Here is a 23,098-nt window from a genome sequence, read left to right on the forward strand (position 1 = left end):
AATTGTATTTTCTTTAAAAGAGAGAGAGAAAGAAAAATCTTCCCAATGATGCTAACGGGGAAGCTCAGAAAAAAAGGACAATATCAGATAATAAAATCTCTGGCATGTTCAAAGCTGTCAGCTGACATTTGCAAACCCATAGTAGGCTGTGAACATTGTTAGCTCTTAGAATAATGTTGTCTTGTCCTCCTTGCAATATAAGCATTGCATCAGGTTCACAGAATGCAATTTCCTTTCTGATTTTTGTAAGGTTCTTTTTGACTCGGATTTACTGCAATGTAAGTGAATTTGCAGGGTGCTGAAACTTTCGTTCAGTTACAACAAGGAATGATGTCTTATAGAATCTGATAAACTGTGCTTTCTCATTTCTATAAAATGGGAGGAAATACATATAAACTATTGTGCAGGGAGCCAAACTATAAAATAACCTTCCGCAGACAACTTCCTTCACAAATGAGTTTGGCTATATGAGAAAATGTGCATAATAGAAGCACAAAAAATACTGAAGGCTGTTGCATGAGTTGGTACCAGATTTAGATAGAAATGTGCAAATCTCTGGCCCAGTTGCTCCACTGGTGAAGGTGGGATGAAGGGGAGGAATACACTTAAAACACTGTATCGTATCCCTCTAAACTAAAACCACACTCCCATTAAGACCATAACTTAAATCTGCCCTGGACCTGACTCAATTAATTTCCTTCCCACTGACTATGATGGGAAGACTGGTTTAGGCATTGGTATCAAACTGTATCTGGCTCCTGCCCCACCCTGCTGGAAGGGTAAACAACCAACAGGGGGAGCTCCATCAATGTATATAGACTGGTGCTCACCCCTGTGTTTCCCATGGGGTCCTGGCATGGCCCTAGCCCGTCGCTGGGCTTTGGACGAGATCCAGACCCCTGGATTCCTTTAACGGAATACCCTATTCATTGGAGGGGCAGGTGATGGCTGCACCTCCCCTCCCCACATTCCCCTAAACCAATGCCTAACTGCCAAACCTTACAAAGTTGTGACGATTGCTAAGAGGTAGGCAAAAATCAAGTGGCCACAGCCAATCTGCCACATTAGAAAAAATTCCTACCCTGCCCCTGTTCCAAAACAGGCGACCAACCAAAGTCCAAAGCAAGGCCAAACACAACCTAATTAACGGGTGGGTGGGAGGGTGTTTGGCAGCGCGAAGCAAAAGGAGGACCCTACGTCGTGCTGCCAAATAAACACCCCCACCCCCAACCTTGCCACGCTGCTGATTGGCTAAAGGCCATTGGCATAACTGTGGCACCACCAGCTTGGAGCGGGGCAAGCCCCACCCACAAGCTGGTTGGGGAAGAGTTTCAGGGCTGAGCACAACATGGGCCCTCTGTTAGGAGGATCTAACTTGCAAGCCAGGATATGAAGTTCCAGGTTTGACATTTGCAAAATGTATGCAAACCAAGATACCACTGGAGGGAGAGAGAGAGAGAAAGAGAGAGAGAGAGAGAGAGAGAGAGAGAGAGAGAAAATACCTGCCTGCCTCCATGCTGACAACCGCTCCATCAACATTATCACAGATCACAGAACTGTAGAGTTAGAAGGGTCCAGTCCAACCCCATCCTATGCAGGAACCTTTTGCCCAACGTGAGGCTTGAACCTACCACCCTTAGATTAAGAGTCTCGTGCTCTACTGACTGAGCTGTCCTAGATGGGCTATAATGTAGCTCATCACCCAAATGCAACACATCCCCCTCAGTATACAAATTCCACGCAGGAGTCCACAACTTCTTCTGCTATGGAGATAAAAAGTTGTGTACACTGAGAGCTCAGCCGGGGGGAGCTCTTATGTGAGAATGTATGAATTGATTTATTTTGGTCACTGACCAGAGTGTTGATGTGAGAAAAGAGGGAGAAAAGGTACAATGAAGTTGGGGAATTTGAGTGTACAGTCTTTGAATCTCAGCAGTCTTTGAATTTGAGTGTACAGCCTTTGAATCTCAACATGTACACTACAGTGGTACCTCGGGTTAAGAGGTCCGTTCTTAACCTGAAACTGTTCTTAACCTGAGGTACCTCAGGTTAAGAACAGTTTCAGGTTAAGAACGGACCTCCAGAACAAATTAAGTTCTTAACCCGAGGTACCACTGTAGTGTACATGTTGAGATTCAAAGGCTTGGCACCACTCATTGTGGGGAAGCAAAGTTCTTAACCCGAGGTAATATTTCTGGGTTAGCGGAGTCTGTAACCTGAAGTGTATGTAACCTGAAGCGTATGTAACCCGACGTACCACTATATATATTTCAATTAAACAAAATAAAGTGAAAAAATATAAAATAAAGAAAAAGTGCTTAAAAATACAAAAAAGGAAGAAAGAAAAGGAAGGCAAAAAACCATAATAATTCCGTACATACTTATCTAATACAAAGGTATGGAAGTGAAATTATTATTCTAATACATATACGTTTGTTTACTTATAACCTACTCAGGTTTTTTTTTATATAAATGCACTCCAAATGTCAATATATTTGTCCCTACACAATTTATGTCTATAAGCTATCCACTTGTATGTTGCAAGAGTTGTTATATCTTCCATCCATTGAATAAAGGGGTCCATAGATTTTTCTTTCCAGGGAATCAATATCAATCTTTTAGCCGTAATGAGGGAACAGAGAATCCATTGACATTGACCAGTTGTCAAATTCCATCCGGCAGGTAGATAATTTAAAATAATATTATCCTCCGACAATGCTAGCTTTCCCCCAAAGTAATATTTATACAATCTAGTACTTTCCTCCAAAACTTCATTAAGTGTAGGGCTTTGTTTAAATTCATTGTGAGCTTGCTAGCCACTTTTATCTGTGGGTTGCATGTAATCATTGTCACTGGTGGAGCCCCTGATTGGCTGTGCAGTTTGCAATTATTTAACAAATATTGGTAGTGTTGCCATCCTCCTCTCCCTTAAGTGTATTCTTGTTATATGTAAACTGCATCCTATGTTGAATTAATGGTGTTAACAGAGAAATCTGAGGGCTCCCTTGGACAAAAATACAAGGACACCAGCCAGGAATACCAGAGCAAAACAGCAGCCAGTAGGCTTGGTCTTTATTGAAGACTGTTGCGACAGGACTCCCACCCGCCACAAGGTGGAACAAGATGGAAGTCCCAAACAAAAGAGCCCCCAAACTTTTATTAGCTGCTAATCCCCATGTTACACCCCCTCCCAAACTACATCACTCATACATCATGGTTACATCATGAAAGGGGAGGTCTGGTGGCAGTAATCTGAGCATCCTGGGCCCTGCCCCATGGTTCTCCCTGCCCTCCACCAAACACCCATCAAGTGTAACAAAAAAGATATTTACATTTCCCTGTTTCCCAGCCAAGTTAATCACACCCTTTTGTTTTCATCTGGGTTTCTTATTTCTGGAATGGCTACCTCTCTGGCAGAGGGGCTTGCTGAGTAGCTGAGCTCACATGTCTATATGAATTTCTGAAGTTTTTCCAGTGAGCCAGTACACAGATACATTTATCAGTGAATTGTTACATTTGGTATCATGCAGCAAAGGCCCTTTGAATAGATAGGAAGAAAGTGTGATGAAGTGTTTTGTGGGGACAAATCACAAAAGTCACAAAAGCGATTGAGCTGGTTTTGGTAGTGGGCTGCATCTGCATGATATCTGCTGGAGGGGCAAATTCCTGCAACAATGGCCATGCTGGACCTGGTCTCAACATGAGTATAGGCTTGCTTGGTGAAACTTCCTCTATTTTAATATACACACGGAACGCTTAATTCCAGAGTTGTGGGTTCGTGCCCCACATCGGGCAAAAGATTGCTGCACTGCAGTGGGGTGGACTAGATGGCACTTGCGATCCTTTCCACCTCTACAATCCTATGACCCATATGTGTTTTATGGGTTTTGCTGTCCACGCATTCCTGTGTCCCAGATTTTGCTTTATTGCTTTCACTCCGAGATTGCATTTAGAATTGCCAGCTTCTGAGCTTCCCCCATAGTTGTGTGATCACCACTCTGGGCTGCTGATAAAGGTTATCTCAAGGCCTTGAAGTATAACCTTGCCTGATAATTTCTGCTGTTCAAGCTAACAGTGTAAGAGCAGGCCATGTTAGGGGTCCTGCCAGGGTCATATAGTCTTATTGCACTCATTAGAAAATGTGGTATGGATAATTTTTAAGAACATGACATATCTGATTTGGATTTACCCAAAGAAAGGGAAAGTACATATATTTTATCAAATAATATAGGTTTCTGACCCTCTTCCAATTTGATCCTATGCATGTTTATTTAATAGTAAATCTCAAAGATTGAAAGGTGTTTTTTAAAAAAACTATATTTTTTATTAAATTTTCTGTTTTACACTTTAGAATATGCGTTTAAACAACCTTAAAATATCAATGACTGCCCTTCTTCTCTTTCCATGGTTCACTTTGCATATCATAAATCCCTGCACATTTTACATAAACCAAACCCTTCAGTATTCCATTATTACGTCCAACAAAACTTGTTCACACCATTGGATCTATCTTAATGCTGCCAACATTTTCAGGTGTACACAGTTCCCCCCATATATTCGATAAACATTTTCCAATCTTCTTTAAATGTATATTCTTCTTGTTCTTTTATTCTATATGCTAGGTCCGCAAGCTGCGCATATTCCATCAGTTTAAGTTGCCATTCTTTAGTTGGGACCTCTTATTCCATTTTTGGGTAAGGTTGAAAGGGTTTTTAGTCCCAAGCAAGAACGTGTTGAATCCCACTTGAGCTATACAGCCAGTGCAATCCTATATCTGTTTAATAGTGAATCCCAAAGAGTCCAAGGGCTCTCAGTCCCAAGTAACTACAGCCAACGCAGTCTGTGTATTGTTAGTTGGAAGCAAGTATCCCTGACTTCAGGGCTACATACTTTAGACCTGCCCAATTTGCCCTGAAATATATTTTTTATTTCATTTATATTCCACCCAAGACCTCAAGGTGGCATTCATAGTTTTCCATTCCTTTGACCCCCACAACAACCCTGTGAAGTAGGTTAGACTGAAAAACTGTGACTGGTTCACGGTCACCCAGTGGACTTCATGCTGGAGTAGGGATTAGAACCCTGATCGCCCAGGTCCTTGCCTGACACTCTAACCACTGCACCACACTGATGATGATGATGATGATGCAATTCAACCTGGCTTTTTGACAACATAGAGATTAATAATGCCACCTTGACAATATCTACAATTATAAAGGCAGTGTCCCATTGGAAAGCTGGAAACCTTGACTTAATTTGGATCCCTTCCAATCGGGATTCAGGCCTCATCATGGGACTGAAACTGCCTTGGTCGTGCTGGTTGATGATCTCTGGTGAGCTAGGGACAAAGGTGAGAGCTGTTTCCTAGTTCTGCTGGATCTCTCAGCGGCCTTTGATACAATCGACCATAACATCCTTCTGGACTGTCTAGAGGGGCTGGGAGCTGGGGGCACTGTCATACAGTGGTTTCGCTCCTTCCTCCTGGGCCGTGTTCAGAAAGTGGTGCGGGGGGATGAGTGTTCAGACCCCTGGACCCTCCCTTGTGGGGTGCCTCAGGGTTCCGTCCTCTCCCCCATGCTTTTTAACATCTATATGAAGCCGCTGGGAGAGATCATCGGGGGTTTGGACTGGGTGTCCATCAATATGCAGATGATACCCAGCTCTACCTCTTTTTCAAATCAGAACCAGTGAAGGCGGTGAAGGTCCTGTGTGAGTGCCTGGAGGCAGTTGGAGGATGGGTGGCGGCTAATGGATTGAGGTTGAATCCTGACAAGACAGAAGTACTGTTTTTGGGGGACAGGGGGCGGGCTGCTGTGGAGGACTCCCTGGTCCTGAATGGGTAACTGTGCTCCTGAAGGACCAGATGTGCAGCCTGGGAGTCATTTTGGACTCACAGCTGTCCATGGAGGCGCAGGTCAATTCTGTATCCAGGGCAGCTGTCTACCAACTCCACCTGGTATGCAGGCTGAGACCCTACCTGCCCGCGGACTGTCTCGCCAGAGTGGTGCATGCTCTAGTTATCTCCCGCTTGGACTACTGCAATGCGCTCTACGTGGGGCTACCTTTGAAGGTGACCTGGAAACTACAACTAATCCAGAATGCAGCAGCTAGACTGGTGACTGGGGGTGGTCGCCGAGACCACATAACACCGGTCTTGAAAGACCTACATTGGCTCCCAGTACATTTCCGAGCACAATTCAAAGTGATGGTGTTGACCTTTAAAGCCCTAAACGGCCTTGGCCCAGTATACCTGAAGGAGCGTCTCCACCCCCATTGTTCTGCCCGGATGCTGAGATCCAGTGCCGAGGGCCTTCTGGTGGTTCCCTCATTGCAAGAAGCAAAGCTACAGGGAACCAGGCAGAGGGCCTTTTTGGTAGTCGCGCCCGCCCTGTGGAATGCCCTCCCATCAGATGTCAAAGCCATAAACAACTACCTGACATTCAGAAGACATCTTAAGGCAGCCCTGTTCAGGGAAGTTTTTAATGTGTGATTTTAGTGTATTTTTGGTTTCTGTGGAAGCTGCCCAGAGTGGCTGGGAAACCCAGCCAGATGGGTGGGGTACAAATAATAAATTATTATTATTATTATTATTATTATTATTATTATTATTATTATTATTATTAAGGTTGTCATCATGGAAGGACTTCGGGGAAGATGTCCCAGGTCCCACTGAGCAGAATGAGCAAGAGGGTTCTGTAATAAGGTTCTCCATCGGTTGGAGAAAATAACAGAGGCCAACCAGAGAATATTGAGAAGAAATGCAGCTAGTAAGCCTGATCTTTATTGAACTGTTGCAACAGGGTGCCCCCTTCACACGCAGGAGAAGGAGGAGGACCCAAAACAAAGGTGTGCCCGCCCTGCCCTTATATAGACATTTTAAATTGCCCACCCTGGAGTCCAAGACCACCCCCAGATACATCATACCTACATCACATAAAGGGCGGTCTGCAGCAGAAATCTGAGTGCGTTGTTTACCTCCTGTCTGGCAGGTTACCTGTTAATGCTTACTTGATTGGATACCCTGGGGAACCTGGCCAGTCTTTTGTAATGATAAATACTTAGTTCCTGAGCCTGGTCACAGGCTCACCCTATTCATACACAGACATACCCTTAAGACAGGATTTGTGAATGCAAAGACAATGGGGAGGCTTTTCCATTTTCCTTCGACCTTGCAGAGAAATCATTTGGTCGTCAAAATGGTTTCAGAGCTGTTTTCCTGTGTTGCTTCAGACATGTTGTTTATATATTTATGTACGTGTTTGCTTGGTACATTTATGAACATTTATTAATTTTTTTATTTCAGTTCAAAACAAAGCAGGGCTGGCATATATTCTGAAGCAAGTGGAGTAATATACATCACCATCTAAAGAGAAAGGAGGCCCGTGAGGACCATTTAGCCCAGCGTCTAAACCAGGCATCCCCAACCTTCAGCCCTCCAGATGTTTTGGACTACAATTCCCATCATCCCTGACCACTGGTCCTGTTAGCTAGTGATCATGGGAGTTGTAGGCCAAAACATATGGCAGGCCGCAGGTTGGGCGTGCCTGGTGTAAACTTACCCAACCACATTACTATCAGCAGAATCCTAACACTGTCTACTCAGAAGCAAAACCCTATTAAATTCTACTGGGCTTACTCCTAGGTTTGTAAAGTGACCACCACAGCCTAAACTAAGCATGATTTAGGATTGCTGTTTTAATCAGCAGCTTCTGGCACACCAAAATCCAAGAAGTAAAGGAGGGTATTCACAGAAATGTAGAGTTGAAAGGGACCCCGAGGGTCATAACCAGTGCTTAAAAAAAATAAATGTTTAGGGGTACTCTTATTTTCCTACTCATATTGAAATACTGCCCCTCAATGAGGCCAACCGTAGATTCACAAAATGTTTAGGGGTATGCGTCCCCCTGGGTTTCCTCCCAGGAAAAAAAGTTCCTATATCTAAAAGAACATTGTCCCCACGTCAAATCTTTAATATGCTTTGAATACCTCTTGTAAAAACTCAGGTTAAAAAGAATATAAACAACATGCAATATTGGTTACGTTTATTGAAAAACAGATGCAGTTAACAAGGAAATAAAGGACCCACGCAGAGGAGGTCGGAAGTCATCAGGAGGAGAAGAAACTAACTTTATTGTTTCCTTTTCGAGATACATTGTCCTTTTTGCTATTGGTGGTGGATGTATTGTTTATAAACCAATAAAGATTAAATTGAAAAATAATAATAATTTAGTCAAGTTCACCTACTCCGCGTTAGAAAGTTTCTCCCTTCACCTTAAGGGAGGGGAAAAAACTTCACCAGTTGAATTTCTGCCTGGTATTCTAGGCAGAAATTCTGCTGGAACAACCGACGCAGGGCCAGCAAGAAAGCGGCAGGACAAGCACACTTTCTGCAGCTTGCAAAACCTCCGCTTCCTCCCTCCGCCGCCGAACGAGACCGCCCCACGGAGGAGCCGCCGCTGCTGCCGCCGCCGCCTCTCCGGGCCCTGCGCGCAGGAGAGCGCCCTGGCGACGCCGCAGCCTTTACGCTTCCAGTCCGGCTGCTCCAGGTGCCTCTTCCGCCTTCACCTGCCTGCCTACCTACCTGCGTGCCTGGCCAGCTAGCCCTTTGCAGGAGCGCCTCTCCAAGCCCAGTTAGCAAATCAGAAGGAAGGAGTGGCGGAGAGAAGGAAAAGAAAAGAGAAAGCGAGCGTAAAGTTCAGCTCCTCGCTTCCTGCGGGATCCGAATTCTTGGGGTAAGTTTGCAAAAAAAAAAAAAAAAAGGGGGGGCGGGTGGACTTGGGTTAAAAAGAAAGAAAAAAGGGGAAATGGAAAACAGAAAATCACCGCCAGGTTGTTCTGGCAGCGAGTCGTCGTTCCCCCCCCCCCGCCCCAATGTTTGGGGAGTTTTCTTGGAATCCGACCTACTTCCTTAACCTCTGTCCCGGGAAATGCTGACTTGCGTTTAACCCGTGGGATTGCCGCAGAGGGAAACATTCACCTAACCCCTCCGTTTCTTGTTTCCATTCTTACGTTTCCATTGGAGGGTCTGAAAAGTCGCTCACTTTAACGAGACGAATTTAATGAGAAGCGGCAGCTTGTTTACAGTGATGTTGCAGATGGTCTAATTTAGGGCACGGCTGAGGGATTCAGTCAACTTTGCGGTGCGGAATTGCAAAACTATTAGTGTTAAATGAGCCATAGATTAGCAGCCATTGGGCAATATAGGAAATTTAGATTTCTACATAAAAATCTGGATTTCCCCCTCAAAATTTGCACACACTAATGAGTCCCCTGTTTACTTTTATTAACTGTGCTTGGAGTATAGCTTCTTTTGATTCAGAGCGTTCAAGCTCTTTGCATACCTAATATCAGTACCTTTTAAAACAAGCCTGTAAGGTAGGAAGGCTGCTGTGATTATCCCTAAACTGTAGGGAAAAGCTGAAGGTTAAGAAAGCAGCTTGAGAGTTCATGGCTTAGTTCAAAGGCACTCTAAAGCAAGATTTTACAATGATTTCTAGAGCTGCTACCTTATTGAAATATACTTTTATTGAGCCCCTTCATGTGTAGAATTTTCCACCCTTCTTTCAGAAATCAGGTGAAGCCTTTTCCTTATGTGAAGGTAAAGATAGAGGAACGGGGCAATTAAAATAAGTTGGCGGCTCCTGCTTCTGGTATTTGCACGTTGGGCAGTGAGGTAACAACAAATAGAATTTGCAAGTTGCAGCATGTCTCTCCAACCATCTTGGAGACTTGCTGCAATTGGTGTATCTGAAAGCTGAACACAGTTCTGCTCTGACTGGCTAATGGCGGCCTGGGTTTAATTTATTTTGTGGTTCTCCAGGGCTCAGCCATGGCATCTGCTTATGGCACTGCCATAATAATAATAATAATAATAATAATAATAATAATAATAATAATAATTTATTTATATCCCGCCCTCCCCAGCCGAAGCTGGGCTCAGGGCGGCTAACAGCAATAAAATAGTACAACATTCTAAAATCATTCATTATAAAATTAATTCAAATCAAATTGATGGCAACCATTGGGCTAGAGATTCTGTGAAGATTGCCAAAGGAGGGAGTCAGGCTGTGCCCTGACCAAAGGCCTGGGGGAACAGCTCTGTCTTGCAGGCCCTGCGGAAAGATGTCAAGTCCCGCAGGGCCCTAGTCTCTTGTGACAGAGCGTTCCAACAGATCGGGGCCACAGCTGAAAAAGCCCTGGCTCTAGTTGAGGCCAGCCTAACCTCTCTGTGGCCTGGGACCTTCAAGATGTTTTTATTTGAAGACCGTAAGTTCTTCTGTGGGACATACCAGGAGAGGCGGTCCTGTAGGTACGAGAATACAGTATGGATATATGAAAGTGTTCTTGAGCATGTGCAGAGTGATATTTTTATTGAGTCCCTGCATTGCTGTTTCTACATATTATCTTTGGGGCGGGGAGGCTGTATTCTCAAAAGGCTTTTTACTTGTATGTGAACCTGTTGTACTGAGCTGTACCATTCATATGGGATATAGGTACAGAGAGCTCAGCCTACAGTTTTGCTGCACACTGTGGCAGCACTTAAGCAATCTCTGCTCTTGAGATGAGTTGCTGCTTGTTCACAGGGAGCTGTCTCTTTAATTCTTGTTTGTTCCTCTTCAGGGATTAGTTTCCCTGGGATTTCTTTCAACATGTTGCCCTGCTCAGAGGCCACAAATATCAGCCCCCTTGACATGTTTTGAAAGTCAGAGGAAATGCTTAACAGTGCAATCGTACACATGGCAGGTCTACTCTGAATAAAGTCCTATTGAGCTGAATGAGGCTTATTCCCAGGTAAGTAGATAAAACTCCCATATCATTGCTGTAGGCACCCTGTTCATTGAGAAATACACCTCAGTATTTAGCTTGCATCAACATGTGGTTGTTGTAAGCTCTTTCTCATGGGACAGATAAGACCTTTATTAATAAACACCTTGAATCAGGATGTGGGTGGTGTATTTTGGGTTGCTGACAAGCCTGAGACCAATGGAGATGTTCCTCTAGGGTTAAGTCCAGTCAAAGGTGTCTATGGGGTTGTGATGCTCATCTTGCTTCAGGCCGAGGGAGCCGGCGTTTGTCCACAGACAGCTTTCTGGGTCATGTGGCCAGCATATAAAGATTTGCTGCCCATGTTTTAAGGCATTAAGTGGAGGTAACCCGTAAATTTGTGTCTCTTTTCCTGGCTGCATCATTCCATGCTATAGATGTCTCGGTGGTGTTTGAAGCAAGAATTCACCCATTTTCTTCTCCTCGCTACTGGGGCCACATGTGTGAAATGGGAACAGCTCATCCAGAGTATAATCACAATCATAATTTATTATTTGTACCCCCACCCATCTGACTGGGTTGCCCCAACCAGTCTGGGCAGCTTCTAACATATATAAAAATAATAATAAAACATTACACGTTAAAAGGCTTCTCTATACAGAGCTGGCTTCAGATGTCTTCTAAAAGTTACCATATATAGTTACTCATCTCTGTTGGCATCTGATGTGAGGACATTCCACAGGGTGGGTGCCACCACTGAGAAGGCCCTCTGCCTGGTTCCCTGTAACTTCATTTCTCGCAGTGAGGGAACTGCCAGGAGACCCTCAGTGCTAGATCTCGCTGTCCAGGTTGAATGACGGGGTGGAGATGCTCCTTCAGGTATAGAGGGATGCGGGTGCTACTGTGGTCCAAACCACTAAGCCTCTTGGGCTTGCTGATTGGAAGGTTGGCGGCTCGAATCCCCATGATGGAGTGAGTTCCCATTGCTCTGTCCCAGCTCCTGCCAACCTAGCAGTTCGAAAGCACACCAGTGCAAGTAGATAAATAGGTACTGCTGTGGTGGGAAAGTAAATGGCATTTCTGTGTGCTCTGGTTTCCTTCACAGTGTTCCGTTGCACCAGAAGCGGTTTAGTCCTGCTGGCCACATGACCAGGAAAGCTGTTTGTGGATGAACGCTGGCTGCCTTGGCCTGAAAACAAGATGAGCACCACAACCCCATAGTTGCCTTTGACTGGACTTAGCTATCCAGGGGTCCTTTACCGTTCTTACTTACCTGCTCCTTCAGGTATACTGGGCCAAGGCCATTTAGAGCTTTAAAGGTCAGCACCAGCACATTGAATTGTGCTCAGAAACATACTGGGAGCCAATGTAAGACTTTCAGGACCAGCGTTACATGGTCCTGGTGGCTCATGTTTTACTGAGCACTCCTAATTTTGAACAACTGTACATAGGATAGTGCTAAACCGGGTGATTTTGGATAGCTGATTGCAATGGCATGGTATGCAACTCTAAAATCTACTAAACTCCTCAGTCAACACATCTGCTTGGGTCACTCTCTGGACTGATTGCCTAACTCCTTTTCTACTTCGTGTACTTGTCACATGGACATGGGAGTTAGTCACTGCCAGCATTTGAATGTCACCTGCATGACTAACACGTTCCCAGATAGTTGCCAACACTGTGACCAAGCAAGGACTGATAGAAGCCCAAGTGTTGCTTCACTCACTGATAGCTGTTGGCCCAAGGACTTGAGATGGGGTGGTGGAGGGTGTTTTGTTGGGTGGTCTAAGGGCAGTGGAGCAGCTCTGTTAGGCTAAAGCAGGGTTTCCTAAACTTGGGTCTCCAGCTGTTTTTGAACTACAAATCCCACCATCCCTGACCACTGGCCCTGCTAGATAGGGATGTTAGGCATTGCAGTCCAAAAAGAGCTGGAGACCCAAGTTTGGGAAACTGTGGAAGCAAGGGCCTTTCTCTGAGAGTTAAGCAAAGCAATATAAAGCTGCCTCATCCATAATAGTAATAATAATTAATTTATTATTTGTACCCAACCCATCTGGCTAGGTTTCCCCAGCCACTCTGGGTGGCTCCCAAAAAAATATTAAAAACACAATAAAACATTAAAAACTTCCCTAAACAAGGGCTGCCTTCAGATGTATTCTAAAAGTCAGATAGTCAAATGCACATTGCAGATTATCATAGAGACATCTACCTTACTTTAATATAACATGGAATGAATGGTGGAGTCTTAAGTCATTGCCCTTGTGTGGCTGACAGAAGTTTAATAATAATAATAATAATTTTTATTCTTTGTACCCCGCCCATCTGATTGGGTTGCCCCAGCCACTCTGGGCAGCTTCCAGCATATACAAAAACACAATACTGTATGTACTTGCTCTGCGCTGGGGAATGGGCTGAAATGGAAGACCTTCTTATCCTTTCCCTCTTGCTTTTATTTTATGAAAACGGTGGTGATCAGAGATAATGTGTGCTGGTACTGCTGACATAGAGAGCACTGTTGTTTTTCTCAACATGAGAACTAGATAATGCACAATCACCAAGGAATCAGACTCGCAGGAGTATAGCAGGAGTTTCTAGCTGACATCATCTGGGAGCATCTTCTGCATTCAAATGTGCTTGTCAATGGATGGCACATTCCAAAGCATAACTGACATCGTTCCTTTTCTTTCTTAAAAAAAAATTCTGATTGCTAACTTCACCTTATTGGCAGTCACCTTTCAACAGTCAGGTTTTAGCACCTCTTGGGAGCAGGCCTCAACCTGTTCATGGGAATAGGTGCAGGAACATAAATTGCAGCTTTGAAAGCTCCCAAACTGTATTGTTGTGTTTGAGGGGCCCCTGAGCGCATTTAAATGAAATCTAGCTTTCATCTGTGTTGAAAGACTTCTTCACTTTATAAGACTTTAACGGTAAAGGGACCCCTGACCATTAGGTCCAGTCGTGGCCGACTCTGGGGTTGCGGCGCTCATCTCGCTTTACTGGCCGAGGGAGCCGGCGTATAGCTTCTGGGTCATGTGGCCAGCATGACAAAGCCGCTTCAGGTGAACCAGAGCAGCGCACGGAAACACCGTTTACCTTCCTGCCAGAGTGGTACCTATTTGTCTACTTGCACTTTGTTTGCCTGCTTGCGTATACTGGGAGTTCCTATATATTGTGGGAACCCCACAACTGAAGAAGCACATTTCCCTATGTTTTCAAGCACCATTGAACTTTTCTTCAAAGCATTGCCTAAGACGAGACAGCGCCATTAGAAACTCTGCAAGCCGTACCGAAAGCTGTATAGCTGGGTTAATTTCAATCAGCAGCCTTCTTTCCACGACTCTCTAAAATCCATTATAAAAAGTAATGAGTAAGATGCCGGTTTGCTGAGCTTGAAAACGTGGGAAGGAGAATTAGTGCAGGCTGAATACTTGCTTTCTTCTTAGGGAGGGGCTGAGATGAAAAGAAGACGGGTGTCATGGTTACCAATCAAATGACTCTGATTATCAGAGCTGGCAAATACGTTCTGCAAGCAATGTCCTAAACGTTGTCAGGGGAATAAAAGGCTCTTCAGTTACATGGGTGGGATGGTGTGAAATTGAGTTTGCCAGTAGGGCTGATAAAGTCATTCCTTTCCTGCACTTGTGCCAGAAACTCTAAACGCCTCTGTGTGTGTGTGTGTGTGTGTGTGTGTTAGAGGGGTGGAGCAGCAATCTTGCTGAGTAATATTTTTAATGTTTCTTAGGTGGGTGTATGGCAGTCTCTGGCACCTATGCCTCATCCTCAGTGGAGACGCAGAGCTGGTTTACACATGCGCGTACAATATTTGGTGACTCAGAGCTGCTCCCTCCTTATGGGGCATTGTGTGGAAGGTGAATTCAGAGCATGTTCTGCCTGGTGTGTTAGATTCATGATAGCTCATTTGCACATACATGTCGGTCCTTGATAGCATGTGTGTGTGCTGCCTAAGTTGCTTCACATGACTGTCATCAGAGGCCAGCATGTTAGACTAGGACTATGTATGTATGCCGAGCTTCACATGCTCACTCTGCTGTGAAGCTCACTGGCTATTCTTGAGCCTCAATCTGCCTAATCTACCGCTCCCAGGGTTGCTGTGAGGATAATATAGCAGACCTTCCAAATGTCCCTATTTTCCAGGAAAAGTCCCAGATTTACAGAAGCCATCCTGGTTTCTGATTTGATCCTGGAATGGAATGTCCTGCTTTTCCTTATGACACCCCTATTTTCAGCAGAGAAATGCTGGAAGGTATGGAGTTATAATGAAACATTAAACATAAAAAACCCCTTTGCTATACAAGGCTGCCTTCAGATTTCTTCTAAACGAGATAAGTAACTATACAACCTTTAGAAGACATCTGAAGGCAGCCTTATATACTAGGGAAGGTTTTTTAAAATAAAAATTTTAATGTTTTATTATGTTTTTATATCTGTTGGAAGCCTCCCAGAGTGGCTGGGGCAACCCAGTCAGATGGGCGGGGTATAAATAATAAAATTCTTGTTGTTGTTGAATAGGACATTCCTATTTTCAGTGGTTTTTTGTGGGGGGACGCCAGGGTACGCATACCCCTAAACATTTTGTGAATCTTTGTACTTTTGTCCATTTATTGTTTTTATTTTTCATGATTTGAACTATAAAATGGTGATTTTCTTGAGTCAAGAAGAGAGTACCCCTAAACATTTTTAAAAAATAATAAAAGAAAAAAGATACTGCTTCTTTTCATTGGAGAAATGTTAGGAGGATATGAAATAGGAGAATGAAATAACACCACCTTGAATTCCTTAGTGGAAAGCCAAGATATAAACATAATAAATAGCTGTGGTTTTTGTTATATACGTCTCATGTTAAACTAGTGATGCCATTTCAGTCTTGGGATAAGATTCCTTGCAAAGTTCAGAAGCATACTCTTGGATATATTAAAGCTATGTTTGAAGGAAACAGTGTTTTATATTTTGCTTGCTTTTTCTGTATCCTAATAACTGGATATATAGATGCTGTTGAGGAATGAAATGAAAATGCAGTAAACCATTAAAAATAACTTGAACAATCAGAGCCCTATGCAAACACGACTGGTAGGGAAGCACTGTTGCACAACCTAGTGATGATAAACCAGGATGCTTTGATGTTGTTAGCTACCCATCATCAGCTGATAATTTCAAACCGGTTGATAAACTTTCCTAGGCTACATAACCTCTTCACCCTGGCAGTGTGCAACTTCATCATACACATATGATAATGTCTTGTGCAAGGCCTCCTTGCGTGAATCCTAGTTTTAAAAAAAAGAATTGAGGAAGGAGAGCTGTGCAGATACAGTTGGGTTCATATAAAACATATACAATCTTATATGTGCAGCCATGCCTTCAGGAGCTATCTATCTATTTATTAATTTAATTTAATTTTTTTAAATGATATTTTATTAGATTTTTAACAAGAAAAAAGAGTTACAAAGCGATAAACACAAAAAGCACAAAAAATACAAAAACCAAAATTTAACATAACAAGAAAAATAAAAAATAAAAAATAAAAATCCTTTTTTAATTTCTTATCATTGATTTACTTATTTTCCTAACTTCCTCACACCTCCCTTTTTTGTATTCCATTTAAAAATTGGTTCAGCAAATTCATACGTATTATATCCTCAAATTTTCATCTAATATCAATCCATTCTTGCAAATTCTTATTTTACCTTGTTACTTAAACCACTTCATTTCATTTCAACATCATTAACATTCAGAACTTTTACATTTAAACCATATTTAAACTTAACTCCTTCAAACCTTTCTGCTAAAGCCAATTAATTCCTTTCCAGCACATTCTAGTATTTCATTAGTGTTACACTAATTCCAAAAATAAAAAAAAATATAAGAAGAAATTCTCATTCTAATTTTATCCAACGTCCCTTCTTCCTGGTTTCGGGTAATGTCATTCCTTTCACCATTATATCCTGTCCATCAATCTGGTGTTCTAATATCTGAGGCTCTTAAGTCCCTTCTGTGCCCCCTCTGCGGGTTTTCTTGTTCCTGTTTGTACTTGCACACATCCTTGTCCCTTGTTGGGTTCTTACATAGTTTCTTCCCTTTCTCCTTAGTTTAATTTAATTTAATTTATAATTTATATACTGCTGTTGACTTGAGGATCACAGGAGAGTTTGCAGCATAAAATCACAAACATACACAACATAACAACAAACAAAATAATCTCCCCACCTGCAATTTAAAAGTCCATAGATTGTTTAATCAGCCAAAGGTCTGGGAGAAGGGGAATGTTTTCGCCTGGTGCCTAAAGATGTGTAATGAAGGTGCCAGGTAAGCCTCTCTGGGGAGTTAGAGATGTCAGAGAATTCTAGTGGAAAATGGTCAATGTTCACTTATTCATTTAATGTCCGGAGCAGAAATCAATTCAATGATTTCAATCGGTAGTCGCTATTGTTGTTTTCAGTTCTTCAAATTATATGAACTTGATTATGGTACTGTAGCACCCTGCTTGTGGTTAACGCTTAGCTGGAATGAAATATTCAACGCAGCAATAGAGAAATTAAAATAATAATTTATTTGTCAGACAAATAAATATGAGGCACAGTGGTATATGGTTACCAAGCTCTGGCCTGCCTTCCTGCCATTCTGGCCAGCACTTATATTTCCTTAATCCAGCCCCCTTGCTCCTCCTGTGGCTGCCTCTGTCCAATCAGCCTGGTTGAAATTCCTATTGGCTGTTTGCTAGAACCAATCACAAAAGATACACCCATTTCCTCATGTCCTTTTATGGGAATCAAAAAGCTATATATTCTTCTATCTATAAATGACAAATAAGTAGTAATATATCTTACATGTGTCTCAACAAGGAATCTTAATTACCAGCTCACCTCTTGCCCTCCTTGCCCTATTGCCTTCCAAAACAGATGGTTAATCTTGAATTTTTATCTTAAACATATGTCAAGGATTTTGAGTTCACATCAACATTGAGAGATCTCCTTCATTTGAAGGTTTCTAAACAAAAGGCCTGACAACCATATATCAGGAGTGCTCGATTGGCGTCTCCTGTCTGGCAGGAGGCTGGGCTGGTGGCTGACTTAATTTCAGGATAGTTACAACTCTTACAACTATATGAAATAAGAATCTAGCATTTCTTAAATCCTTTGCATAATTATATTTAAGCTAATATATTTAATACATAAATAACCTTTTAAAAGGAAAAGAAATCTTAAAAGGATCTTAGTTTAAGAAAGAAACAGCTTTAGAAAAGACTTCCCAAAAATGCTCTCTTTCTGCCAGCCAGACCAGTTGCTTTTCAATTTGCTCTTGGCCTTTTTAACCTTAGGAAGAAGATATGGCTCATTTTACTATTTATCAACCCTTAATTTGTAGGATCAGTGTAACCTTGGCTCTCAGCCTGTAATTCCCTTTTTACGACTTTGAGAATTGTTTTCTGCTATAAATCAGGGGGCCCCCTTGTCTAGGAGTAAAAACATTGCCAAGGTTCTTAGGCAGCTGCTCTTCTGCCTGGCATGAAACATTTGAAAATCTTTAAGCTTTTTAAGATACAGGCCCTGATCAAAAAATATAAGCTTTGATAAAAATGCAGGCTTATGATTAGATGCCTCAGTACCCCACCCCCACCCCATGCATTCCGTTTCCGTTACATTGGGAAGTGAATGGTGTGGAATAACATGTTCATAATGCAATCAGCTATGTAAAATTCTGCCACAAATAATAACGGTTAAGCCCGAAGGTGCACTGTAGTGGAATGCAAACAACACTGTGTGCAATGAACACAGGGCGAAATGGAAATCTTTGCTTTCTTGCGTCCTTATCAGGAGCCTACAAATATGGCTGCCAACATTGCCAAGGCAATGAAGAATATAATTCTAGCCATTGGGAACTGAGGTGCAGCAAGTGGAAGCCATGGAATCTCCCCCTTTGAGCAGCACTTTCTCTCTTAGGCAGCTAAACTAGATAGCTAGGCTGGTCTCTGTGACTGGGATCTTCGGAAGCAGTGCTGCGTGGCTGCTGTTTGAACCCTCAATCAAGAATTTAAAAATCAGGGGTCAGCAAACTTTTTCAGCAGGGGGCCGGTCCACTGTCCCTCAGACCTTGTGGGGGGCCAGACTATATTTTGAAAAATAACAATAAATGAACAAATTCCTATGCCCCACAAATAACCCAGAGATGCATTTTAAATAAAAGCACACATTCTACTCATGTAAAAGCATGCTGATTCCTAGACCGTTTGCAGGCTGGATTTGGAAGGCGATTGGGCCGGATCCGGCCCCCGGGCCTTAGTTTGCCTACCCATGTTTTAAATAATATATAGGGGGGGGGGCAGAAGCAAGTATTTCAGGTACTTCCTAAAGACTTATGATTATATTGCTTCAATTACTATCTACCCTTCTGCAAACTGCTACAGGTTAGGACCTGCCTCATTTCCATAAAAGAGGGAAGCAATGCACAAAAGGGCATTAAAGAAGTTGGTCATTACTGGGGAAGCTGTTACTTAGTACTGAGTTAGCGAGAAACTTGATGTTTTGTTTTTGCAGTCTGCGTTGTACCTGTAATCAAATCATGTGCTTGCACCCATGATTCCCAAGACTAAGATCGTAACTGGATCTTTCCCATGAAATAATTTTTTCTGATGATCAGGGACCTGCAAATGTTGGATTGGCTGTGATTGCTGCCAACAATCCTTTTTTCAAAGAATCACAGAACCATTCCTGCGTTTCAGGGGGTTGGACTAGATGATGCTTGCGGTCCCTTCCAACTCTACAATTCTGCGATTCTATGAGTCTGTGGCTGGTTGCAGACGTAATACAGTGGTACCTCAGGTTAAGTACTTAATTTGTTCTGAACCTGAAACTGTTCTTAACCTGAAGCACCACTTTAGCTAATGGGGCCTCCTGCTGCTGCTGTGCCACTGGAGCACAATTTCTGTTCTCATTCTGAAGCAAAGTTCTTAACCTGAAGCACTATTTCTGGGTTAGCAGAGTCTGTAACCTGAAGTGTACGTAACCTGAAGCGTATGTAACCTGAGGTACCACTGTATTTAAAGACCAAAAGTGCCCCATAGAGGTCACTCACATTCTTTCCCCATCCTCTCTCCCTTGGTGCAGTATTATGACTTCACCAAGGTTTGCGTAGCCTCCAGTATTTCTCTGATGAAAATAGGGATGTCCTAAGGAAAAGCAGGACATTCCAGGATCAAATCAGAAACTGGGAAGGCTTCTGTAAATTGGGGACTGTCCCTGGAAAATAGGGACACTTGGAGGGTCTAAGCAGGGCTGTCTTTAGCAGATGCGGCGCCGGGGTGCAAATATCCGCTCAGTGCCCCCAAATTACCATGGATAGTGTGGGGGGAGCGAAGCTGCACACTGCCAGCCATGGGGCGGGGGGGGTGCGCACCTCTCCCCCATGCCGCTCACTTGGGAAGGAAGCTGCATGCTCTCCAGCCACATGTTTGATGGGGTGCAGCTGGTGTGTGTACAGGGAAAGGGGAGGCTGCCAGCAAGGCCGCACAGCTCACCCACTCTCGCTGGGGTGCCCCTGAGAGGCTGGTGCCCTTGTGCACCAAACCACTAAGCCGTATGGGAAAGATGGCTCTGGGTCGGAGGTTGAAGTTGGCAGCAGTGTTCTGGGTGGGGAAGAGGCAGGCAGGAGCAGCAGCAGCACCTTCTGTGTGTCAGTGGCTCTACCACTTGCCAGGATCGGGATGTGTCAGGGTGAAGTGGTAGCGAGATTGGAGAAGGTCTGGGGTGATCAATGTGGGACGTGGATATCACCAACCTAGTCTTTCTCTGACCTTGGCTTCCAACAAAATATTAAAAATACAATAAAACATCAGACATTAAAAACTTCCCTAAACAGGGCTGCCTTCAGATGTCTCCTAAAAGTCAGATAGTTGCTTATTTCCTTGACATCTGATGGGAGGGCATTCCACAGCGGGCGCCACTACCAAGAAGGCCCTCTGCCTGGTTCCCTGTAACCTCACCGGAAGGCCCTTAGAGGTGGACCTCAGTGTCTGGGCTGAACGATGGGGTGGAGACTCTCCTTCAGGTTTACTGGGCCGAGGCCATTTAGGGCTTTAAAGGTCAACAGCAACACTTTGAATTGTGCTGGGAAACGTACTGGGAGCCAATGTAGGTCTTTCAAGACTGGTGTTATGTGGTCTCGGCGGCCACTCCCAGTCAGCAGTCTAGCTGCCGAAGTCTAGCTGTTGTCTTTCTAAGTAACTGAGAGCTGGAAGAGGACCCTCATCCATTTACCCACCTGGCACAGAGCCCCTTTTTCTCTGTTCTCTTAATGGCCCATCCAGCTGGCCTGGCTATTACAGCAGTGGAATCTGTGAACATACAGCTTACTTCCTCTCTCCCCCCCCAACCCACAAACTGGTCTGGCACCCACAAATTCATAATAATATTAAGAGGAAGTGGAGTCAAGGGGAACAGGAAAGCCATATACAGCTCTTTTGGTTGCGTGAGCTTTTGCTTAGTTGCAACCTTCTATGAAATCTCCGAAAGACTCCCTCCCCACACCCCTAAGCATCTTGCCCTCCCTCCTTAATATATATTTGTTTAAGACTCGGCCTGTTGGAAGAAAAAGAGAACTCAGTTTCTTCCAATTTATAAATGCTTGGAGAGGGTACCTCCTCACCCCAGGCAACCAGGCGAATGGTTAATTGCAAGCTTGTGTTCGCTCCGTTCTTGTCGTTTTCTATAATTGTGCAAGCTTTAGGGAGCCAACGTTAAGAGGAAAAGTAGCACATACCTGATATCTGTTTTTAAAATCTTCTGGCACAAAATAAAAGCCCAGATGCTTATTTGCTCTGTGATGATACGTACTCCACAACCAAAGCATTCAAAGGGCTTCAAGTTCTTTATTTATAGCAATAAAAAAGTGCTGAACTTGGACTATGAAGTACCTTTCTGATACATATATTCTTTTCCTCCCCACGCACTGTAGGATTTGAAGGTGTGTGTTGAATTTATATATGCTGTTCCTGCTCGTGGAAGACATTTCATTCTGTCCAGGGGGCTTAAAGAAGCATTTTGTCTCGCTTCTGAATATGTGTGGATAGCACTGTATGCTGTTTTGGAGCTCTGAAAGTGAGGAATGAAGTTGCCAGTATGTCATTCAGGGACGTTGATGTGGATATAAAAGAATTCCTAGTGAGCATCAACCTGGGGCAATACTTTCAGAACTTCCAAGACTTCGGCTATAATGCTTTGCGAGACTGTGTGGGGATAAACAACAGTGTGCTTCAACAAATTGGAATAACTCCTACTGGGCACCGCAGAAGGATTCTCAAGCAGTTGGAGGTCATGTTTGCAAAAATGCTCGAAAAATCTGTGCCTGTTGAAAGCCAGAAAACTGATGATGCCGAAGAGCTGGGAAATAGCTGTTTGCAGCCATTTTGCTGCAGTTCCAGCACACACATCCTAAATCCAAACGGCGGTGAAACAAGCTGGATAGCCAGTGACTGGGCAGATAAGGCTTGTGGCAGTAATTACACGTATGAAGATAATAGCAAACTTTCAGACCATGAGTCATTAGAAGTCAAAGACAACGTGTCTTCAGGTTTGGATTCTCCTAGCTCATCCTGTCAGGACTTGAAATGCTCAACAGATGTTGCCTCTGTTCCGAGGAATGCAGTGAAAAATGTGATGTCCAAAAAGATACCCCTTTCACTCAGCGAAAAAGTACACTCAGAAGCCGTCGATTTTCAGCCAGGTAACACACCGGAAGAAACATCATTTCTGTCCTCTGGTTTTTCTTCATCTGAAATGAAGTCTGGCAGAGATGAGCGCTTGAAGTTTTCAGAGCCGGAAAGCTTCTCCGATACTCCACCAGACTCCCCGCTCTTTGAGTTTAAAGGCGAAATGATAGAGAACGATTTGTACCGCACCTGTACTCAGAGTACAAAGGGAACTCCTAGGCCAACGCGCTCCTTCATGCTCAGGCACCGTCCGGTTCCCAAAATACCTGGCTCTTCCTCAGCGGTGAAGGCTTTGATGAGGTAAACTTTAATAAATTTCTATGTTTTGTGGTGCTTTTGGAGTGCTCAGTGTGCTTCATGTACACTGTTTCAGTAATCCTTACAATTCTGAAAGGTTAGTCAGTTTTATTCCCCAGAGTTGCTGGGGAAACCCAGCCAGATGGGTGGGGTATTATTATTATTATTAATAATAATAATAATAATAATAATAATAATAATAATAATAATCTGTGTATTTCCAGACAGAGAGCCTGAGGCCTATGGTCATCCAGTGTGTCCATGGCTGATTCAATATTTGAACCAGGAATTTCTTGCTTTGCAACTCAGTCTCTTGAC

General features: G+C 43.4%; 1 protein-coding gene and 1 long non-coding RNA gene across 5 annotated transcripts in view; both read left to right on the forward strand.

The window, feature by feature from the left end:
- Positions 1 to 14,209, forward strand: part of LOC307223644 — a 454,922-nt gene extending 440,713 nt beyond the window's left edge. Inside the window, exon 5 of the long non-coding RNA XR_013842143.1 lies at positions 13,824 to 14,209. This is a non-coding gene — a long non-coding RNA (uncharacterized lncRNA). The remainder of the gene's footprint in view (positions 1 to 13,823) is intronic.
- Positions 8,503 to 23,098, forward strand: part of ARAP2 (ArfGAP with RhoGAP domain, ankyrin repeat and PH domain 2) — a 138,981-nt gene continuing 124,385 nt past the window's right edge. Inside the window, exons 1-3 of one of the 4 annotated variants that reach the window (XM_079989593.1) lie at positions 8,505 to 8,732; positions 10,621 to 10,791; positions 21,730 to 22,783. In XM_079989593.1, coding sequence (XP_079845719.1) covers positions 21,894 to 22,783 — 890 coding nt within the window. In that variant the 5' untranslated portion in view covers positions 8,505 to 8,732; positions 10,621 to 10,791; positions 21,730 to 21,893. Of the gene's footprint in view, positions 8,733 to 10,620; positions 10,792 to 21,729; positions 22,784 to 23,098 lie in introns of all 4 variants that reach the window. The other 3 variants (XR_013842132.1, XM_079989594.1, XM_079989592.1) reach the window with 3 other exon arrangements.

Source organism: Podarcis cretensis, assembly GCF_951804945.1.
Source record: "Podarcis cretensis genome assembly, chromosome: 9".
Lineage (NCBI taxonomy): Eukaryota > Metazoa > Chordata > Lepidosauria > Squamata > Lacertidae > Podarcis > Podarcis cretensis.